At 47.1% G+C, this 20,192-nt stretch overlaps 1 protein-coding gene across 1 annotated transcript in view; it reads right to left on the bottom strand.

Annotated features, from left to right (window-relative positions):
• Positions 1-19,875, bottom strand: part of EIF2B5 (eukaryotic translation initiation factor 2B subunit epsilon) — a 29,582-nt gene extending 9,707 nt beyond the window's left edge. The window contains exons 1-13 of the mRNA XM_082224155.1: positions 19,672-19,875; positions 14,179-14,303; positions 12,928-13,113; positions 12,630-12,807; positions 10,576-10,656; positions 9,910-9,987; positions 7,523-7,835; positions 6,386-6,531; positions 5,670-5,808; positions 4,666-4,767; positions 3,322-3,429; positions 3,010-3,100; positions 846-969 (exon numbers count right to left, since the gene is read on the bottom strand). Of these exons, the coding sequence (XP_082080281.1) occupies positions 846-969; positions 3,010-3,100; positions 3,322-3,429; positions 4,666-4,767; positions 5,670-5,808; positions 6,386-6,531; positions 7,523-7,835; positions 9,910-9,987; positions 10,576-10,656; positions 12,630-12,807; positions 12,928-13,113; positions 14,179-14,303; positions 19,672-19,839 (1,839 nt within the window). The 5' untranslated portion in view covers positions 19,840-19,875. The remainder of the gene's footprint in view (positions 1-845; positions 970-3,009; positions 3,101-3,321; positions 3,430-4,665; positions 4,768-5,669; positions 5,809-6,385; positions 6,532-7,522; positions 7,836-9,909; positions 9,988-10,575; positions 10,657-12,629; positions 12,808-12,927; positions 13,114-14,178; positions 14,304-19,671) is intronic.
• Between the last annotated feature and the right edge of the window lie 317 nt (positions 19,876-20,192).

Here is a 20,192-nt window from a genome sequence, read left to right as displayed (position 1 = left end):
AAGAAAGGAGCAATTAAGTTGGGCTCCAGTGGAGCCCCCCATGTATCCTCTGGGGGAGGCTAGTTGTCGAATGCACCCCTCGCTTAAGAAGCCTTCCTGAAGCTCCGTTTGCGCTCGCCCGAGACAAGTCAGGGCACTGCAAGGATTATCAGCACAGACTGCCAGGAACAGGAGAAAGGATGAAAGACAGGAAGCCCTTTGCATTCCTGGCCAATCCTCTCCTGCACCATTTAATTAGCACTCTGGAAGCAGCAAGACAGCCCCACTAAGTATAGCACTTCGGCCAGAGCCTGTTAACAGCTTCTTACTATTTTATACTTGCAGGAAAGAGGAGTTACGAAAGAAAACTATTAAAGCATTTAAGAGGCAGCGGCACCATGACAGAGGAAAGGGGAGGGGGAAGCAAGAACAAAAAGATGCAGCTACGTTAGGGATTTTGACTTCTTGGGTTTTCTTATGCTTGCTTTGTTGGCTTTTAATATATGCTGTGTGAATTGATCCTATTTACACTTTCGTATGCTGCCCTTTTGGTGAAGGGTGCATAAGAAGTACTTTTTTAAAAAGAAAAGAAAAGAAATAAAAGATAGGTAATAAGCTTTCCAGACCACAGATGAGCAGGAAATTGCAAACACAGCGAGCACTTTCTCTGTAGATAATGCTTTTACAGTTCACAAAATCCAACACAGGAAACAATGGCCCAGGGAGCATCTAGCAGTATCTCATCGGAGGCATTGGAGAGACCTGTGTCTCTGGAACAGCAAATACTGCCCTTTCTCCAAACAGAGGGGAGTTCCTGAAGAAGTAGAGACAGACACTGCATCCAGTGAGAGAGCAGGGAAACTCACAGGGACTACCAGCATGCAGTAATGTTGAGGGTCCTTTTCCGCATTTAGCTGCTGCAGTGGGAACTCCAGAACCACTTTACTGAGCACCTCCATCACCTCTTTCAGGCCAATATTATAGGCATATCTGAATGGGGAAGAGAGAGATAGCAAGGTATTATGGGACATGGATGGGGAACTCATCAATCTCCCCTATCTGATCTGCTACCCACTATCAACATGCACAGCTTAAAGAAAATGCACAATGCTTTCAACAACACTCTATAATTGCTAGTGTAGAATTGCACGGTGGGTTGGCTCAAATGAGTAAGGAAGAATATCCAAAATAAATGAAGTAATTTGAAAGAGTTTCCTGCTGTGATCCTTTGTCAGACATTTTTTAAACAATGGCAGAAGTCTGACCATGTGGTTTTCATTTACAACTAAGTAGGGTGGTTTTTTTGTTCTTTGTTTGTTTACACTTTTTCATTCCAACCAGACCTGGCACCTCTGCATATTTTACATGATTCCTTTTTTTTACTTACAAAGATAACATCTTTGAAATGTTGCCATATAGGCTTTTTCTTACAACCAGCACTCATGGTAGTTTTTGAAGTTAAAGCTGCACACTGGAAAAATTTGTATTTTCTTCTCCTCCCCTCTTCTCAGGGCTGCTCCTTTCTGCCTTTGCCTATCCCTGCCTTCCCCTCACAAAAACAAATTAGCAGGCAAAAATGAAATTCCCATGACTGGAGGGTGGAAGCAAGGTCAAAGAGCTACTGGAGAGACTTGAACAACTTACTTTCATCAGAAGAAAATGAAATGCCTCGTGTTTGGTAGGCAGACTATCAGCACTTCTCCCATAACTCACTTATCTTTGGTAGAGGCACTTATCTAGTTTAGAGATTCACTTTACGGCTATCATGCTTATATTAAGATTCTGTGTTAACATAGCTGTCATTTGAAAAAAACATTCTATTCACTACTTTGTTTTTAACAATCTTGATCTGCTCTGTACTACTGCATGCTCAGCCACAGTCCCCAGTGTCCAGACCCAGCCCTAAAAATTTAAGAGTGCCAGCAAAGCCTACGACCAGAACTTTACTGCCACAAAAATAATCTTATATAAATAGCATGCTGAGAAAAGTAACATGCCAATTTGACAAGAAGTTTACAGATTATGTTCTCAGTTGATTTATTACTACTACTACGCCTACTATTAGCAGTAAAGAAACTCATACTGTAACTCACACTACAAGTGTTAATAATCATAGAATCCAGTCCAACCCCTGCAATGAAATAATCTTTAACCTATTGTGGGGCTTGAACCCATGACCCTAAGATTAAAAGTCTCTTGCTCTACCCACTGAGCTATCGCAGAGGCATCTGGGAGTTGGGCCCTGCAGCTCAGAAGTAGAGCCCATGTGCTTGCTCACAGAAGACCCCAGAGGAGAACATGAAGATGTGTCAGATTCTTTGCTTCAGTGGTTCTCAAACATTGGGCAGCTCTTGAGCATCGATGTTAGAGGAGCCTGGACCAGGTCAATGATCCACCTGCTCCAGCATCCATCTCTGCATCCTTCCTGCAGTTCCCAGCAGTTGGTGCTGAAAGGCATCCTGCCTCTGACCGTGGAGGCAGAGCATAGCCTTATCCTCCGTGGGCGTAAGGTTACAGAGTGGGAAAGGATCCTGTAGCAGACAAACCTAGAGCAGGGAAACTAGCCCAAGGCAGCGTGGTCAATGGTCAGGGATGACCGGAAAGAGAGTCCAACAACATATGGAGCACCAAAACCAGGCCTAGAGAAGTTTCCTAACTTAGAGGTTTAGCACTGCAACCACCCAAAATGTCTCTGCTATCGTGGAAGAGGTGGAGAGACAGGGAACATACAGACACGCCTGGTCAGAGCATCCTCTTCCTCCTGCTGCTCACTTCCATGACTGGCTTTAGAAATAAGCCTGAGATGCAAGAGGAACAGAACAGGGAATTGACCTGAATTCTGCTTTATCTCCTGCTGTTCAAAAATCAAATTGACACAAAATAGAGCTTTGTACATGTAACTGTGGGCCTCACACGTGCAATTGTGGCTCTGCATAATTGTCTTGTCTCTGAACTGAGAAGACCACCCTCAAACAACAACCTCCTGCAAGTTCAAAATGTATTTTTTTTGGTTGGGTGACATTGTCATACTTGAGAGAGTTGATCTCCAGAACCAGGTTGTCGCAGGAGATGTTTTCCTCTTCGCCCCTCTGCAGCGTACCCAGCACCTCATTCTGGAAAACTGCAGCCAAGGAAACAGCAGATTGTTAGATCAGAAGCAACAAACACCAGCACTCCCTGCGAAAGAGCCAATAGCAGGAGGCATCAGTTCCCAAATCTGCAAAGTCCAGTGGCCAAGCTTGGATTCTCTTTATTGCACAAGTGGTTTTCTACACAGTACACAACAGGGAAGAGGATGCACGCAGAGCTAACTCCTTACCTTGAAGGCCAAATGGCTCTTACCTTTGATATCATCCAACAGAGGAGAAGCTGTCCGGCTGTCTGCTCCTTCAGACCCCAGACTCATATCACTTTCTGACTCGCTTTCTTCTTCTGCATTTAAAATGGGACCTATTGAAGATGGAAAGAAAAAGTGACCGGCTGCGGAAGTTACCCCCAAAATCAATTTGGCCCTTCGTCATTTCTATGCCCCAGCCCAGAGGATGATATTCCACTTGCTGGGTGTTTATGCAAAGCTATGAAGCCACTCAAGAATGGCTTTTTAAAGGGCAGGGTTCGCCTAACCAGCCCCTTGAGCACAAACCCTGAGCAAGGACTTATACTTGCACAACAAGGTTTCCCCCTCCCTCGCCTCCCTCCACACCCCTGAAATTGGTTCTGGGGGCATCCGGAGAACCTCAGGAACAGCGCATGTAGGGAGGAGGGGGGAATCGTTCCATCTGGCAAGCTGAAATGCTTGTGGAGATGACAATTGGAAGAACGCAGTGCTGAACCCCACCCTTGCTCAGTCTACCAAAAACTATGTACTGCAAGATGCTCTCAGCTGATCTTTGGACACCACAGCAAGTATTAGGAAAGGAAACTGTCACCCGGGAGTGCAGGATCCTGCCTATGGAAGGCATCGGCATGGCCTCCCAAGTAGGAAGAAGAAGAAGAAGAAGAAGAAGAAGAAGAGGAGGAGGAGGAGTAGTAGTAGTAGTAGTAGTAGTAGTAGTAGTAGTAGTAGTTTGGATTTGATATCCCGCCTTTCACTCCTTTTAAGGAGTCTCAAAGCGGCTAACATTCTCCTTTCCCTTCCTCCCCCACAACACACACTCTGTGAGGTGAGTGGGGCTGAGAGACTTCAAAGAAGTGTGACTGGCCCAAGGTCACCCAGCAGCTGGATGTGGAGGAGCGGGGAAGCGAACCCAGTTCCCCAGATTACGAGACTACCGCTCTTAACCATTACACCACACTGGCTCTCATGTTCCTAGGAGGCCTTCTCGGTGGCTGCCCCTAGCCTTTGGAACTCCCTCCCTAGAGAAGCTATATTGGCTTCCTCCTTGTTGTTCTTCCACCAGCAGGTGAATAAATAAAATAGTAAGAATAAGAATCCTGTATCTGGCTGCTGGCTGTGCCATATGGAGGAAGCCTGAACACGGAACAAGTCAATCATTTGCAAGGCTAAGGGAAGTTGCTGCCTCTTCTGCCTTCTTGCCCAGCTCCTGATCATTCCAAGGGCATCTGTATGGGACAAGCAGCTGGTGGGCAGGGCCCACAATCAACAGCCCTCTCTTCTGTGGCTGTGACATTCCACTAACAGGCGCCTGTTCAAACCCACTTTGCCCCTGTGCCATTTGTTCTTACCCCAAAGACTCTGCCTTTGCTCCACTTGGTCTACGTCATTCTCATCATCTGCTTTCCAGAGATAGCCTCTCCCCTCTGAGCCAACGTCCGCTATATTGTAGCCTAGAGTAGGGGGAAAGGAAGCAATGTTGGCTTGATTTCAACCACTTCTCAAGAAACAGGCTGGGTTAAGAAAAGGAGGTGGCCAGCATGACCACACCCCCCCCAATAGATGTGGCCCAAACAGGGCGTGATGACCTGTAGATCAAGGCTGGCAGCCTGTGTTCAATATTGAAAATGGTACTGTACATGTTTAGCATGGTATTTCCCCATCTCTTCCCTGGACAGTCATCTTTCTTTTCAAATCGTTCTCTAAAACACAGCATCAGATTATTTCCATGTTATCAAAAACGAACCAACCAACAGCGCAGAGTTAACAGTGGGCTCTCCCTTTTAAGAAGGTTGAAGCTATTGCTTCTTTATATAGCTCACAGTTAAACCTATGGAACTTAGCCCACAGGAGGCAGTGATGGTTATCAACTGGGGTGGATTTAAAAGATTAGGCGCATTCATGAAGGATAAGGCTATCTGTGGCTACTAGCCATGATGGCTACACTCTGCCTCCATGGCCAGAGGCAGTAACACTTCTGAATACCAGTTTCTTCTTACGTTCTCCGGCAATTAAGCCCCAATTGCAATTTTCAAGATGCAGAAACGAAGGCTGGCAAAACCATGGCTGAGCTTGGATTTGAACCTAAGATCAGCTTGATATGCTGAACGCTGCACCACCTAACAGGGGGAGCTGAAGTCTCTGTCCTCTCCTGCATCTCCTCCCTACTGCTCCCCTAGGGACAGGTCCCTCAGCCACTTGCTTAACCACCAGTACTTGCACATTATCTAATTTTCCAAACTGAACAAGCACAAGGCTCTGTAAAAGTCACCATGAATACAAGGCATTGGGGGGGGGGAGGTAGGGGACCCCACACTTTGCTTGCCAGCAATTCCAGACAGAATTGCTCACACACCTTTTAGCTTCACGTTGCTCTCTTCTTTGTTCACACCCGAATCATCACTGAACTGGTCGTCATCCTCCTCCTCTTCATCCGTGGGATGCAGAGAGATGACGGTGCCTTCTTTGAGGACCATGTCAGGTCCCACCACCACCTGGAAATGAAGCAATGTTTCCATCTATGCCAGGAATATCTGGTGCTTTGACTCCTCCGGGAGGAAAAAGCACCTGCAAACCCCAGTCCCAGAATTACAGAGCGTTCACGCAGGCAGATGGTCCAAGGAACAAATCCAAGCGCCTGCGGAAAGGTCAGTGGTCAAAGCCGCCAGCAATTCTCATCTTGGCCATCACACTCCTGCTTTAAAGCAAAGCTAACAGCTGCTCAAAATGCCTTGCGATCTTTACGTCGCAAGGACTCCCACAAAGCAGGCCATCATTATCCCCATTTCACAGATTGGCAACAGAGGCTGGGTCAGTGACTAGCCTAGGGCATTCATCAAGCTGCCCAGAGTGACTGGGGCAACCTAGTCAGATGGGCGGAGTACAAATAATAAATTATTATTATTATTATTATTATTATTATTATTATTATTATTATTAAAAAAACAAGTCTTCAGCCAGATTGTTAATTCTGAAAGGGGTGTCTTGGGGACAAAGGGCCAGAAATCTGTCCACTGACATATCACATAAGAAACCTAGTCCAAGGGCAGAGCAGCAGCTCCTCGAACTCACCTGGGAAGTGAGAACGCAGCGAGGATTCAAGATTACCCCCTTCTTCACTTCGGCCTCGTCGCACACTATAGACTGTTGGATTCGTACATGGTCCCCTACACGGACGCCATTCCACAGGAACGCCCTGTCCAAAATGACCTCATCCCCTGCCAATCACAGACAAAAGGAAGTGAAACAGAACTGTCATCTTACACCACACAGTTACCCATCATGCAGCAGAAACACTCGATGCTGCTAGCTAGAGAAGAAGAAGAAGAAGAGTTTGGATTTGATATCCCGCCTTTCACTCCCCTTCAGGAGTCTCAAAGCGGCTAACAATCTCCTTTCCCTTCCTCCCCCACAACAAACACTCTGTGAGGTGAGTGGGGCTGAGAGACTTCACAGAAGTGTGACTGGCCCAAGGTCACCCAGCAGCTGCATGTGGAGGAGCGGAGACGCGAACCCGGTTACCCAGATTACGTGACTACCGCTCTTAACCACTACACCACACTGGCTCTCTGTAGCTAACCCTACAGACACTGTAGCTAACCCTACAGACACTCCATGCAAGAACCTGGGATTGCCAATATATACCCTGACTCATCCTAGCCCTCCCTTTACCTGCTTCTCCCTTGTCACAGCTCCCCCAATTTCCTACCTTTCCTGCTCACCCACCCTTCTCTTGCAGATGGTAAGATGTGCCACCTTCCATGTTCTGAGCAGAACCTAGCATGCTGTGACAGCTCTGAGCCTGTCCCCAGTGTTGGGATGCTGGCGCTCAAAGACAAGAGGTAGCAGCAGGTCTTTTATGTAGGGCAAACACAAGGAGCAAAAGAAGACTCAAGCATAACCCAATGGGTCAACCCCATGAAGTCTGAGCCTGAACCACCCCAGGCCCTGCAACGCACTCCAACCCAGCTGTGACAGCTTGCAATCCAGAACAGATTGTCAAAGCCTATGCTACACTGTCTGAGTAGCAGAACCAATTCGCTGAGACAGAGATGGATAATTCTGCCCCTTCCGATGTAACTTCACCTCCCCCATTTGTCTCTTGGTGGCTATTTATCATTTCTTCTATCAGAACTCCTGCTCCTTCAACCACAAAACGGTGCGGACTTCTCCACCAACCCATGCACCCTCACTCAGGGAAGAACTTGCCTATTTTGCAGTTGGGGCCAATAACGCTGTTGGTTATGGAGCATTTCCTGCCAACGGATGTTCCCTGCCCGATGAGGACGTTCTCTTCTAAGACGCTGCCATGGCCCAGGCTCACCCCCGCCCCCCGGTAGATGTTGTGCCGCGAATGCGTGCAACTCTGCGTCTTGGCGTCGGTGAAGTTCATCTCCGGAGTCAACGGGTAAACCCAGCGCTGCAGGACGTCAAAGGACACGGACTCGTACATCAACAAGTTGGACACAGGGGCGCCATACTCTTCGGATGTCACATGCATATGGATCTGGTTGCCCAGGACCTGGAGAAGGGAGAATCACAGAACTGTAGAGTTGGAAGGGGCACCCAAAGGTCATCTAATCCAACCCGCTGCAATGCAGGAATCTCAACTGAAGCGTCCAGGAGAGAGGCACTGTTCAGAGATGCTATTCAAAAAGCCAAAACAGCAAGGACAGGCCATGGTCCCCAATTCCCAAGCAAAGCAGCTGATAGTTTGGCTCCATTCCGTGAGGAAGCTGGAATCTGACTCGGATTTTGGATTCTCGAAGACTTCAGCTGCTTGTTGGATTTCTACCCTTCCAGGGGTTTCATTGCACACAGCTATGGCACCCCTGCAAAGCTACTTTCATAGGTCACTCAGTAATTAGGCCACATACCAAGCTGAGCATAAGACAACACGTATGTTAAAAAGAGATAAAGAAAAGGTCAGAGATTGACCTGTGAGCCCTGGAAGACCTGCTCCCTGCCTTGCAGGCCTTTTCCACTTAGTCTGGGAGGGCCCTAACTGATCCAGCTACAAAGCTAAGGCTGCCAAACAGACTCCTGAGCTGGGCTGTTGTTGGGGAATTTTTGTTGGAGGATGTGGTTACTGTTGGCTTTTTTGTATCTTTATTTTAGATTTTGTTGTGATTCATATGGAAACATTTCAGTTTGGTTTTGTATTTTTAAATGCTTTATGTATTGTTTAGAACTACTTTTGGTATGTCCATATACAGTGGTGCCTCGCAAGATGAAATTAATTCGTTCCGCAAGTCTCTTCGTCTTGCGGTTTTTTCGTCTTGCGATGCACGGTTTCCCATAGGAATGCATTGAAAATCAATTAATGCGTTCCTAGGGAAACCGCCTTCAGACCAGGTCCGGGGACAGTCTGTCCCCGGACCTCTTCTGAAGGCTGGGGGGGGGACAAGGGCTTTTCTTCCCACCCCCAGCATTTTAAAAAACCCCGGGACAGCGGAGGACTTCTCCGCTGTCCGGGCGATCTTAAAATGCTGGCGGGCGGCATTTTAAAATCACCCCGAGACAGCGGAGGACTTCTCCGCTGTCCGGGGCGATTTAAAAGCCCCTGCGAAGGCAGGCAGGGGGGACGAAGACTTTCGCCCCCCGCCCGCCTTCAGAAGGTGTTCCCGCCCCCCCACCCCGCTTCGGGGCAGCGTTCCGAAGCGGGGTGGCTGGGGCAGGTGTTCCCGCCCCCCCGCCCCGCTTCTGAGAAGCGATCTCCCCGCAACCGCTTGCTTCAAAAGAGGTCCGCGACCTCTTTTGAAGCAAGCGGCTGCGGAGAGAAGCGATCTCCCCACAACCGCTTGCTTCAGAAGAGGTCCACGACCTCTTTTGAAGCAAGCGGCTGCGGAGAGAAGCGATCTCCCTGCAGCCGCTTGCTTCAAAAGAGGTCCGGGACCTCTTTTGAAGCAAGCGGCTGCGGGGAGAAGCGCAGCAGCTTGCTTCAAAAGAGGTCCGGGGGCAGCGGGAAGCGCTTCCCGCTGCCCCCGGACCTCTTTTGAAGCAAGGGGCGGTGGGGTGAAGCGATCTCCCCGCCGCCCCTTGCTTCAAAAGAGAAGACCCGCTGTCCCCGGGGCAAGCTTCGGTTTGCGAAGCAAGCCCATAGGGAAATTCGTCTTGCGAGGCAACTCGAAAACGAAAAAACCTTTCGTTTTGCGAGTTTTTCGTCTCGCGAGGCGTTCGTCTTGCGGGGTACTACTGTATATTTTTCTCATGTTGTTAAGCCACCTTCAGCGTGGTGGCATATGAAAAGGTGGCATATAAATAAAATTATGTATGTATGTATGTATGTATGTATGTATGTATGTATGTCTGAATAGGCTTGTGCAAAGAAAAACATTTTAAGTGGCTGCCGAAAAGAATACAGTGAAGGTGTGTTCCTGATGTCAAAATGCAGTGGATGTGCCTCATCAACCAGCCTGGGACAACCATCTGCCACATTCAGCCAAAACATTGCTCAAATATGACACTAAAGATTGAGGCCCCCAGCTCCCTGTACTTCCTCCACCCACAAACCCCTTCATCAGTCCTTGACGTTAGCACTGTGCAGCCTCTGGCTCTTCATCCTCTCAGAGCAGCCTCCCATCACACAAACTTACTTCTTCGTTCACTAGAAGCCCACGCACCAAGTCATCCCGAGTTTGATAATCAAAGTTATCCGTGAATAACTCTGCCACCTGCGAGAAGAGAAGAAGCGCGACATAAGGGTAAACAAGCCAGAACAGGAAGTCACAGTTCCAAATAATCCTCTTAAGAAAGCTTTGCATCAAGATGAAGAAAATGCAGTGAATTTCTAACACCCCCTCCCATTAAGTGTAACACAAGAAAATGCAGTGAATTTCTAACACCCCCTCCCATTAAGTGTAACACAAAAGAGATTTAATGCATCCAAGTAGCCATTGATAGCCTTAACCTCCATAGCCTTATGGTTACAACCCTTGGGGGATTTCCAGTTTAGAGAAAAGGCAAGTAAGAGGGGGCATGGCAAAAGTCATATAAAATCATGCATTGTGCGGAAAGAGCAGAGAGAAATATTTTTCTCACTCTCCAATAATACTCAGGGCCATGCAATGATGGATGGAAGATTCAGTTTGTTTCACTGCAAAGCAGTCGTTCCTCTAGGCTGAAGAAATCCTTCTGCATAAAATATTTCCCTAAACAGCAAACACCAGCCAGCCCTCAGCGTCCAGCTAACACATTTTGCCTTAACGTTGCTTAATGGAGGCCTCTCCAGCGGCAACACTGAGTCTGCTTCTGACACCCACCTGTGGAGAGCAGATGCTGATGTGGCAGTCCAACAAATCATGTCGTATTTGTACTTCTTCAACGTTGCCCTGGAACAGGCTCTAAAAAGGTAAGGACACAGCAAAGGCCTAGTGAGCCTCGCACAACAAATTTGATACCAACATCTCTCCGTGCTAACCTAGAGAATCGACAGCAAGAATCTGGCAGGAGGAGTGTCTTGAATGGACCACGTGTGTATGGTGTCACATGAGCCAAGCCCAACAACCAGCTCAGACTAAACCACCTGCAGCAGAAACATTTAGTGCCTGCAGAAACAGTACACAGAATTGAAATCAGGAGCAAACTCCAGTACGTTTTCAGCATTTAATACTTTAATCAATGGATGTTTGAATGTTAATGGCATAACCGTTACCTGCTTTTCTTCTAAGTTTCCTGGTAAAGAATGCTAACATTTCTTTTAAAATCGGTGGTTTTCTGCTTGTGAATGGCCTGTGTGTTTTTCACAACACTACACAGGGAATCTAGAGAGCTCTGCAACACTCCCCTGCGACCCCACTGGTAGGGTGAAATGAGATGCAGAACAATAAGCTTCCCAGTGTTTCCAGACAGTATCACAAGTTAGGTGGAGGTGCTCACAAAGGAAAACACATCCTCTATATGAACATATGAAATTGCTTCACACCAAGAGAGCCCAGTTTTCTCTGCTCCAAGAGCCAGCAGCTCTGAAGGTTTCAGGCAGAGGTGTCTTTTCAAATTTTATCAGAACCCAAGACCCTTTGACTTGAAACACCACTGACTCAGGCTAGGACGAGTCCCACCAAAGCTGGGGACGAACCTATTTTCCCCGGTTGTATGAGCTTGCCTAGGATTTGAACTGAAAGTGAGGATCATGCACCTAGTTTAAGACTTTCCACATTTTTAAGGCAACATGTGGGGTTCCTTCACAGAAGGAAGTGTAAAACTGAAACTAGGGTGCAGCAAGTTGCCCTTTGCTACAAGGGGAGATGCTCAACTTCCTCACTCATGTCCCCACAATGAGCTCAGGAAGAAGAAGAAGAGTTTGAATTTGATATCCCGCCTTTCACTCCCCTTCAGGAGTCTCAAAGCGGCTAACATTCTCCTTTCCCTTCCTCCCCCACAACAAACACTCTGTGAGGTGAGTGGGGCTGAGAAACTTCAAAGAAGTGTGATTGGCCCAAGGTCACCCAGCAGCTGCATGTGGAGGAGCGGGGAAGCGAACCCGGTTCACCAGATTACGAATCTACCGCTCTTAACCACTACACCACACTGGCTCGCAAGAGGCTGCACTATTGAATGTCACTTGCATATCTGCCCACACTTGTGCATAAAACATGAAGCTGCCCCAAGGTGTTAGAGGGAGTGCCAGAAACGAGTGGAACGAAAATGGCATCAATTCACAAGCATCCACAGCATTCAATTAATAATAATAATATTAATAATCATCATCATCATCATCTAAACTTCCCCTTCTCTTATCTCACTCTTCTGTCCTCTCCATCCCCCCTTCTTTCTCCCATTATCTGAACGCAACAGCACTCTACCCAACCGTGATTCCCAACCGTCTGAACTGGTAATCCAAGACACACTGCCTCAGACCATTGAGGCAGAGCCTCATTGTTCCTTTGAGAGGGAGAACCCAAAGGCTCTGTGGGTTGCAGCCAGGCGCAAGGTTCCCTACTCCTGTTTCAGGCATGCATACAACATTTTCTTATTCAACCATCAACCAACCCTGCAAGATAAGACGGGAGGTGCACTGAACTATCTGTGCTCAAAAGCAAGCCCGAGCCCGGGTCTTGGAAGGGAACCAGTGATGGATTATCAGGAGAAGAACATAACTGGATGAGGAATTCAATGTCATATTATTAGGATTGTTCCATCACTGCAAGCATTTCTCTCCTCTCCTCCCCCATATGAATCCCTAACACCTCAAAGCTAGTTGGGAAGGGAGACCCCTGTTGCACCAACAGGACTCGCTGCGCTGGCTCCCACTCGCGCAACTGTTTAGTCCAATCTGATCCTCAGGTTCCTGACAGTTGCTCCCCTATTAACACACCGTAGGGAACCGGAAGCGTTTCAGCCCTTGAGTTCTCTGGTAGTGCAGCACTTGCTTTGTTGCGCTGTCCATGGCAAGGATGACGTCATCCTCTTGGCACCTGGAACGGTGACCTGGTGTGGATTCCTTGAAAATCATTGTCATCACAGACACGTTCTTCTGCAGCTTCCGCCGTAGCCTGTAAAGAGGTGGTCAGGGTGTGGTGAAGGAAGAGAGATTTTAATTTAAGTGACACACACCAGGAGAAAACAGTCAGAGACTCAAGAAAGGCTGCTTCATCTTCCTCCCAGATACCCACCTGTGCTCCTGCAAAGCTGTGGAAATGTTAATATTGGACACCACGTCTCCAGAGACAAGGATGAAGTCAGAGCGAACGAGTGACTTGGCATCAACATCCCTCAGCACATCACCAAGTGAGCGGTAGAGGTCTGAAGTCACAAACCGTACAGTATTTGGAGAGGCTGGACGGAACCACTTAGATTTCCTGGCAAAGAAGGCAGATAGAATGGAATTAAAGGGGACATATGCACACTGTGTACAGCAGATGACTCCATGATGTTTTTTTCTGGCATTAGAGGAAACAAAAACCATATTACAAATCAAACGGCTTGAAATGTCTTGAGGGAGCAACAAGGAAATAACCCTAACACCCCCTCCCCCATTGGTTTTAATGAAAACAAGCGTTTCTTTCTTGCCACTTTTGTTTTTGTTTTCTGTAAAGATGCCTTGAGCAGCATGTGGCAAGAGAAGGCATCTAATAAATTTAATTAATAATAAAAATGCAGAGGATCGGGCTAAAAGATTTCTCCATGCATGGGGGAGATTTCAAAAAAACACAGAATACTAAAATGCTACTAGTCATTCTAAGAATTCAGAATAAGGAGTGATATAAATCCAAAGACATACATACTTAAAAAACCCCAAAACCAGCATTATGAACCGAAATCACCAAATGAGTCTACCTGAACAGAGCATAAAGCTACAAGACTGCTTAGCCCATATTTATTATTCTTTATTAGCACTGCTATAAATTTGGAGATCAGGAACTATTCCTGATTATCTTGGAAAACAGAGATATTGACTTGTGTATGAAGTATAAAAGAAACTGTCTACAGGAAACCTCTCATATGTGGGTGTCACCTAACAAAAGAAAGCTGGAAAGAATGAGTTGATTTTAAGGTATCTTTGATATCTTAACTATTCTGTCACCCTACTGTTTGTATAAAGAGTGTGTACTACAGACTTTGAGGAAAGCAGGGGCTGGTTTAAAATCCCGTTTTCTCTCTTGCTAACATTCCCTCTCCCCCCACCATCTCTCTCTGCCTCAGTTCCACCACTGAGCACACTCATACATGGCGCCCAATTCCTAGCAAAGCACAGCATCATCTTGTAGCATATCTGCCCTTGGATGCCACAAACCTATATGCCACTTGAAGCCTGAGGTTATGGGGGCTGACCACCTCCGGCCTACAAAAGCCATCAGCAGGAATAGCTGACCTGAGATAAAGCTAAGGAGGACCAAAAGCAACAAAAATGTGTCTGCTCTTACAGTAAATGTTCCTTGATCTCTGCTGACTTCCAGCAGCAGAAGACGAAGGTTTCCTCCACTCCAGTTGCAGTTAGGAATTCCAGGGTGTAGTCTATCATGGCTACATTTGCCAATGGAATCAGAGCCTGCAGGATAAAGAAAAGTCAGCGTCTCCACAAAAAAAGTTATAATAGATTATATTCTATAATTCTGCTAGCAGGAACACACCCTAACGTCTTTTTCAATGTGTGATTGTATTCAATGAAACAGTTTGTGTGGTGTTGTTTTTAAATAGCAGCCATGCGGGGGAATAGGATCAGGACCACAGCAAGGAGGGTTAAGCCCTGCCCTCCCCAGCACACCTGACAAAAATCAGCCCCCAAGCTGCTACTGGTGCTAAAAGTGTCTTCTCTCCAATGGCAAACTTCAAGGGGTGATTTTCATCTGGACAGGGATGTCCAGTACAGGGACACTCCCTGCATGGTCCCAATCCACAGCCACTAGGTTTTTAAAAAAACCAACCAGACATATTGAATGCAATCATGCATTTAGCATAATGTGTAATTTGACCTTGAAATTAACAACCCCATACCCTGGGTTTATAGAATTCATGCCCCTGAAACTTGTTAGAATAAGTTTTTGATCCTCTTTAACAGCACTGCCGAGTTTGAAAGTTTTATGTTCTTCGGGGACTTAGTCCTGCACGCCATTCCATCTTCCTTCTAGCATTAGCCAATTAAAATTTTAAATACACAAGTACGCATGCCTAGGATTGCTCTGTAAGGCTGCAAATCTAGGCACATTTACTAGGCACATTCCCACGTAACTTGGTGGGAATTGGACCCAAGCAGAAATGCAAAGGATTGCATCACAAAACATACTAACGGCCAATAATACATGGCCTGGTATGAATTCCTGCTGTGTCATGCTCTCCTATCTCCTATTGCTGATGCAGCAGCCAGCAAATCACATCCTTTTATCTCCCGTTCTGTCCTCAACCAGTCTCCCAAAATAAGTGGCAAGATGATGATTGTATTTATATGCTGCCCATCTAACTTGGGTTGCTCCAGCCACTCTTGGTAGCTCCCAATAGAATATTAAAAACACAATAAAACATCAAAGGTTAAAAACATTGCATGTCCAGTTGCCAAAGTCATCATTTATTTATATACTGCCATTTATCTACTACAGTATCAGGGTGGTATACAAAGATAAAATGGGAAAGAGCCGTGCAAAACAATGATTAAAACAACTGGCCACTCAAAAAACAAAAAACCTTCAAGTTGCTACATAGGCCTGTTGGCATGGGAAAGTCTTCAAAAGTGAGGGTGCCTGCTGAATTTCTGCTGGAAAAGTGTTCCAAGGCATGGGACCACTGACACTAAATGTCTGACTTCTGTTTGAGGCCAGTAAGGCCTCTGTAGCAGTGGGTACAATGAACAGCGTTCCTCCAGATTATCCCAGTGAACAAGCTGGGATATAAGGACTTGGGCGATCCTTATGGTACCCTGGACCCAAGTTGTTCATCGGACAACACTAAAGCTACACATCCTCCCAGGCTGCGACAACCTCAAATTTTAGGTAGTAAAAGTACTCTTCTTACAAGACTGGCTGGCTAATTCAATGCAGGGAAGGAATGCAGTTTTGTGTGGTGGTTTTGCCTCTTTAGCCTCCAGCAAAGCCACAACTCCCTCAAAGCGACATATTACGGCAGCAGCTTCCACGTCAGCAAGGTAAAAAGCAAAGCAGCCTCCAAAATACTTGCTGGAGTTCCTCTTTCACTAACCACGGTCCAGGTATGTGTTTTATTTTTCCTCACCGTAAAACCTGTTTGAATCATTTCTGTGTATAAACCAATTAACAAGTCAACCTTCGAAAAAACAAAAAACCCACAAGTCAGCCTTCTCACACATTCCCTGCCTCATGGCTCCATTCCACAGAGTCTAGACAGGCGAACCGACAGAACTTTTGCTAGAAACCTCTGCCTGTAATTTCGTTTCAGCCCAAATTCAGTCTTTCATTCACAGGAAGTACAGGAAACGAAATAGCACAGCCATACTTCAGCTGTTATAATCCCTGATCCCTCCTATTTCCCTTTCCCCCTGGCTGTTACCTTGTGGTGGGAGGGTTCTTGACATATGGCCACATCCTCAAATTTCAGGGAATAAAAGTGCTCTCTTATCACACTGATCAGCCATCTTTCCTTTCTTACACAATGGCACACATTGTTTCCAGGCACACATGACAACAGTAGCTCCAACAGCCGGAACGTTAAACATCATTCAGGCTGCTGGTGCAGATTGTTTCCTAATTAACCACAGCATGGATTTGTAGTTTATTTTTCTTCACTGTAAACTAGTGACTGATGGGAAGTTTCCACATTAAAGTTTTAAGACCTTAGGGGACCTGCATGTCTGAGGTGTACACATGCCTATACATTAGGTGTCTGCCTTGTGCATTTTGCCGAAAGCCAGCTAACTCAATGAACCATATGAACCATACAGCTTCCAGGAAAACTTCAAAGTGCTAATTGTTAAAACCCTTAATCGTCTGGACTCAGTAACTTTTAGAAATGCATCTGCCCACACACTCTCCCTTTAAATCAAAGATTGCTGGGCGGGGGGAAATCCTTCTCCTGCTTCTCAAGTTAAGACAGGTGACTATATTTAACTGGGCCTTCTCAGTCGTGGCACCCTTCTGTTCATTCCTGCTCATAGCCTACAAGTTCATCTATGAGAGTTTCTTAAGAGCAATGCTATTGTCTCCATCAGCCCCTGCAAAAAAATTAGTTCAGTTCCCTTCCCCCCATCGTGCCACAAAAACTTGGCAGCAACTTGAGTCTAATCAATTCACTCCAGCTTGCTGCATATGGTATTCTTCACTTAAAGTTTCTTGTTGAAAATGAGTCCCAAGTTCTCTTTGTGTGTTCTTTAACATGCACTCTGCTGAAACTGTTTTAGCAAACTGTTGCATGTGTTCATTCCAAAACAAGCATGCAATCAAGTAAATGCTGCACATAACTCCTCAGATGACTGCAGGTGCCTCAAAACTGGATAATATTTTTATCAGCCACCAGTAGCCATCACTGTGGACTCCTCTTGCAAGAAAACATGAATTCTCCAGCCTACCAAGGAATCTGCTCAAGAGCTGACTGATTCTCTTTTCTTGAACTATGACAGGGCTCAGCTGCTATTTTCACAATAATAGGTGTCTCTTTTTAATAAGTTTTGCCAGCTGTAAACTGAAAAACTATCCAGCAAAGCCTGCTTAACAACCAGCAATGACACAGATTACAAGGGCTTCCTAAATACTGGATTCCCCCCCCCTTTTAAAGGCAAGATCAAAGGATGACGCATCTTCCACAACAACTGGTAATTTCAGTGGAAGGCATGCTGTTGTTCATGGATCATATGAATTATCCCAGAGAAGTTACCTTCTCCATCAACTGACAATATCTAGAAAGGCTTAAGTCTTAGTACTAACCCTTCTATTGCACTGAATGTAAGGGATCATGACTTTCCTTACTTTAAAAGATGCAAGCTAATGTTCTGACAGGTGGAAAGATGACTTAATCTGGCTCACTTTCAGATAAAAGAACATCTTTCCAGCCCTCAGAAATTATCCCTAAAACTTCCCAATGCAGAGATTTTTCATTGGTATTTGTGTGTACACAAAATGCTTGCAGTGTTGGGTGCATGGCTCAGAGGCTGGAGGTGAACATCTTAAATATGTCCCTACAATGAGATTCTTGGAACTATCAGTTAAGAAAGGAGTGTGCTATGAATGGAGTCTAAAGATACAATGGAAGTAATCTCTCCAAGAATGGAAGACACAAAGGGTGGAATTCAACATAGCACTAAAGAAAATGTTGTGTCACTGCTAGGATTTCTCCTTACACAATAAAACATTCTCCCCCTCTTCTCCCCATACACCCCCTAAATCTTTTATGAAGTTCCCCCAACCTTCTGCAGCACATTTGGGGACAATGGGGTGTGTGCATGGGGGCAGGGGGCAAGGAGAAAACAAAAGGTCCATTGCACAAGGGGCTCATTCGGCTTGTGCGATTGTTTAGTTGAAGGTCAGCCATTCTTTTTTATAAGAAAAGAAATAATTTATGCTGCTTTAACAGCAAACTGTCATGCAACAGGAGAGATGAAGCTTTTTCCAAAGACGAGCAAAGATCAGTGTTGGGAGGAAGGGGGATGAATTTCAACTACTGAATGACAGCACAATCCAAACTGTGACCAACCACAGGGAAGCTCTATTGAATCCAATGGGGCTTACTCATAGGGTACACATAGGAAGCTGCCTTATACCAAGTCAGACTATTGGTCCATCTAGCTCAGTATTGTCTGCAGTGACTGGTGGTGGATCTCTAGGGTTTCAGAAAGGGAACATCTCCAAACCCTACCTGGAGATGCCACCGGGGATCAGACCTGGAACCTTCTGCTTGCAAGGCTGACACTTTAACTCTCTGGGCTGTGGCTCCTCCCCAAAATGAGCCAGACAACTGGGGTCCACCCAGCTCAATACTGCCTACACTGGCCAGCAGCAGCTCTCCAGGATTTCAGTCAGGAGTCTCTCTCAACTCAGCTGGAGATGACACTGAAGACTGAATCAGGCCAATGCAGACACGAGCTGCAGTCCTTCCACAAACATCAGAGGATGTTGCCTTAGGCCGAGCCAGACCTCAAGGCACTGCAATCATCTGCAAGGGATTCCCACACAGCAGGGTTGATGTTGCCATCCTTCATGTAACGTTTGCAGACACCTTTGTAACACAGAGCTGAGTCAGCTTCAGGGACCAAGGCTGCTGGCAGACCAATTCTGCGTTACGAAGGTGTCTAGATTTGTGACATGAAGGCTGGCAACATTAACCCGGCTGTGTGGGAATCCCTTGCAAATGGTCACAGTGCCTGGAGACAGGGTATGCATCCACAGCAGCGACCAGTGGAGAAACGAGAGGAGCGCAGTGAGAATAAATGCCACGGTACACCTGCAGCAGTACAACCGGAGGACGCCTTCATCCACCCCAGCTGCAACAAAACATGTCTCTCCCGCTTCGGTCTCTACAGCCGCCGCGGCCACTGCAACCTTCCTGAGACAGATGCCAGCAGTGCTTTCCCAACCTCCCTGGCTGCTGGCTAGAAGTGCCGGCAGCTGTAGTCCAGAGATCTCCTTCCTTGGAGGTTTTAATGTGGAGGTCGGGGGGGGGGGATCTGCCAGGGATCCTTTTGCCTTGCAAGGTTGGAGTAGATGACCCTCGGGGTCCCTTCCAACTCTACGGCTCTAAAACACCTGGGCCCCCAAGGCTGGTCCACTCAGCTCAGAATTATCAGCGCTGACCGGCTAGCGGGTCTCTCCCAGACCTGCCCGGAGATGCCTCTGAGGGTCGAACCTGGGACACGCCCCCCCCACCGACCCTCAGGCAAGGCAGAAGCTCCGGGCGCTTCGCTTCGGCCCGGCGCCTCCGTGAGGGAGGCAAGGCCACGCCGCCACCCCTGGCCGCCTCACCCGGGGCCGGTCCTTGGAGACGGGGCAGAAGCGGCGGTTGAAGCTGTCGGCGACCAGCACGGCCTGGAGAGGCGGCGGCGGCTCTTCTTGAGGTTCAGCTCCCCGGGAGCCCCCGGACCCGGCTCCACGCTTCCCTGAGGAGGAGCCGCCGCCGACGCGGGCAGCCATCACGCCTCGCTCTCACTCACTGTCGCTCGCGGCCTCCGTCGGCCCGCCTCTTCCGCTTCCGGAAAGAGCGGGGAAAGGGGTAGGTGGACGGTGCATCAGAATGGACAAAAGACGGAGAGCAAAGACCAGCGCGAGGGGGGGGGGAGGCGAGGAGTGAGGGACACGCGCGGCGCATGCGCACGCTCGACTTCGTGTGGCCGGCGCGTGGCTCCGGCGCCTTTTTTTCTTTAGCGGCTTGTTTTATGCACAGAAGTTGGGAAGCGATCCTGCACCCAAATAAAATGGTTGCTGAGTTCAGAGTACAATAATAAAAGTTATAATTTTTATTCACAATTTTTATTATTATTACAGTA

Source organism: Podarcis vaucheri (assembly GCF_965113315.1).
Source record: "Podarcis vaucheri genome assembly, chromosome: 5".
Classification (NCBI taxonomy): Eukaryota; Metazoa; Chordata; class Lepidosauria; order Squamata; family Lacertidae; genus Podarcis; species Podarcis vaucheri.
This window is presented reverse-complemented; position numbering and strand designations above follow the sequence as displayed.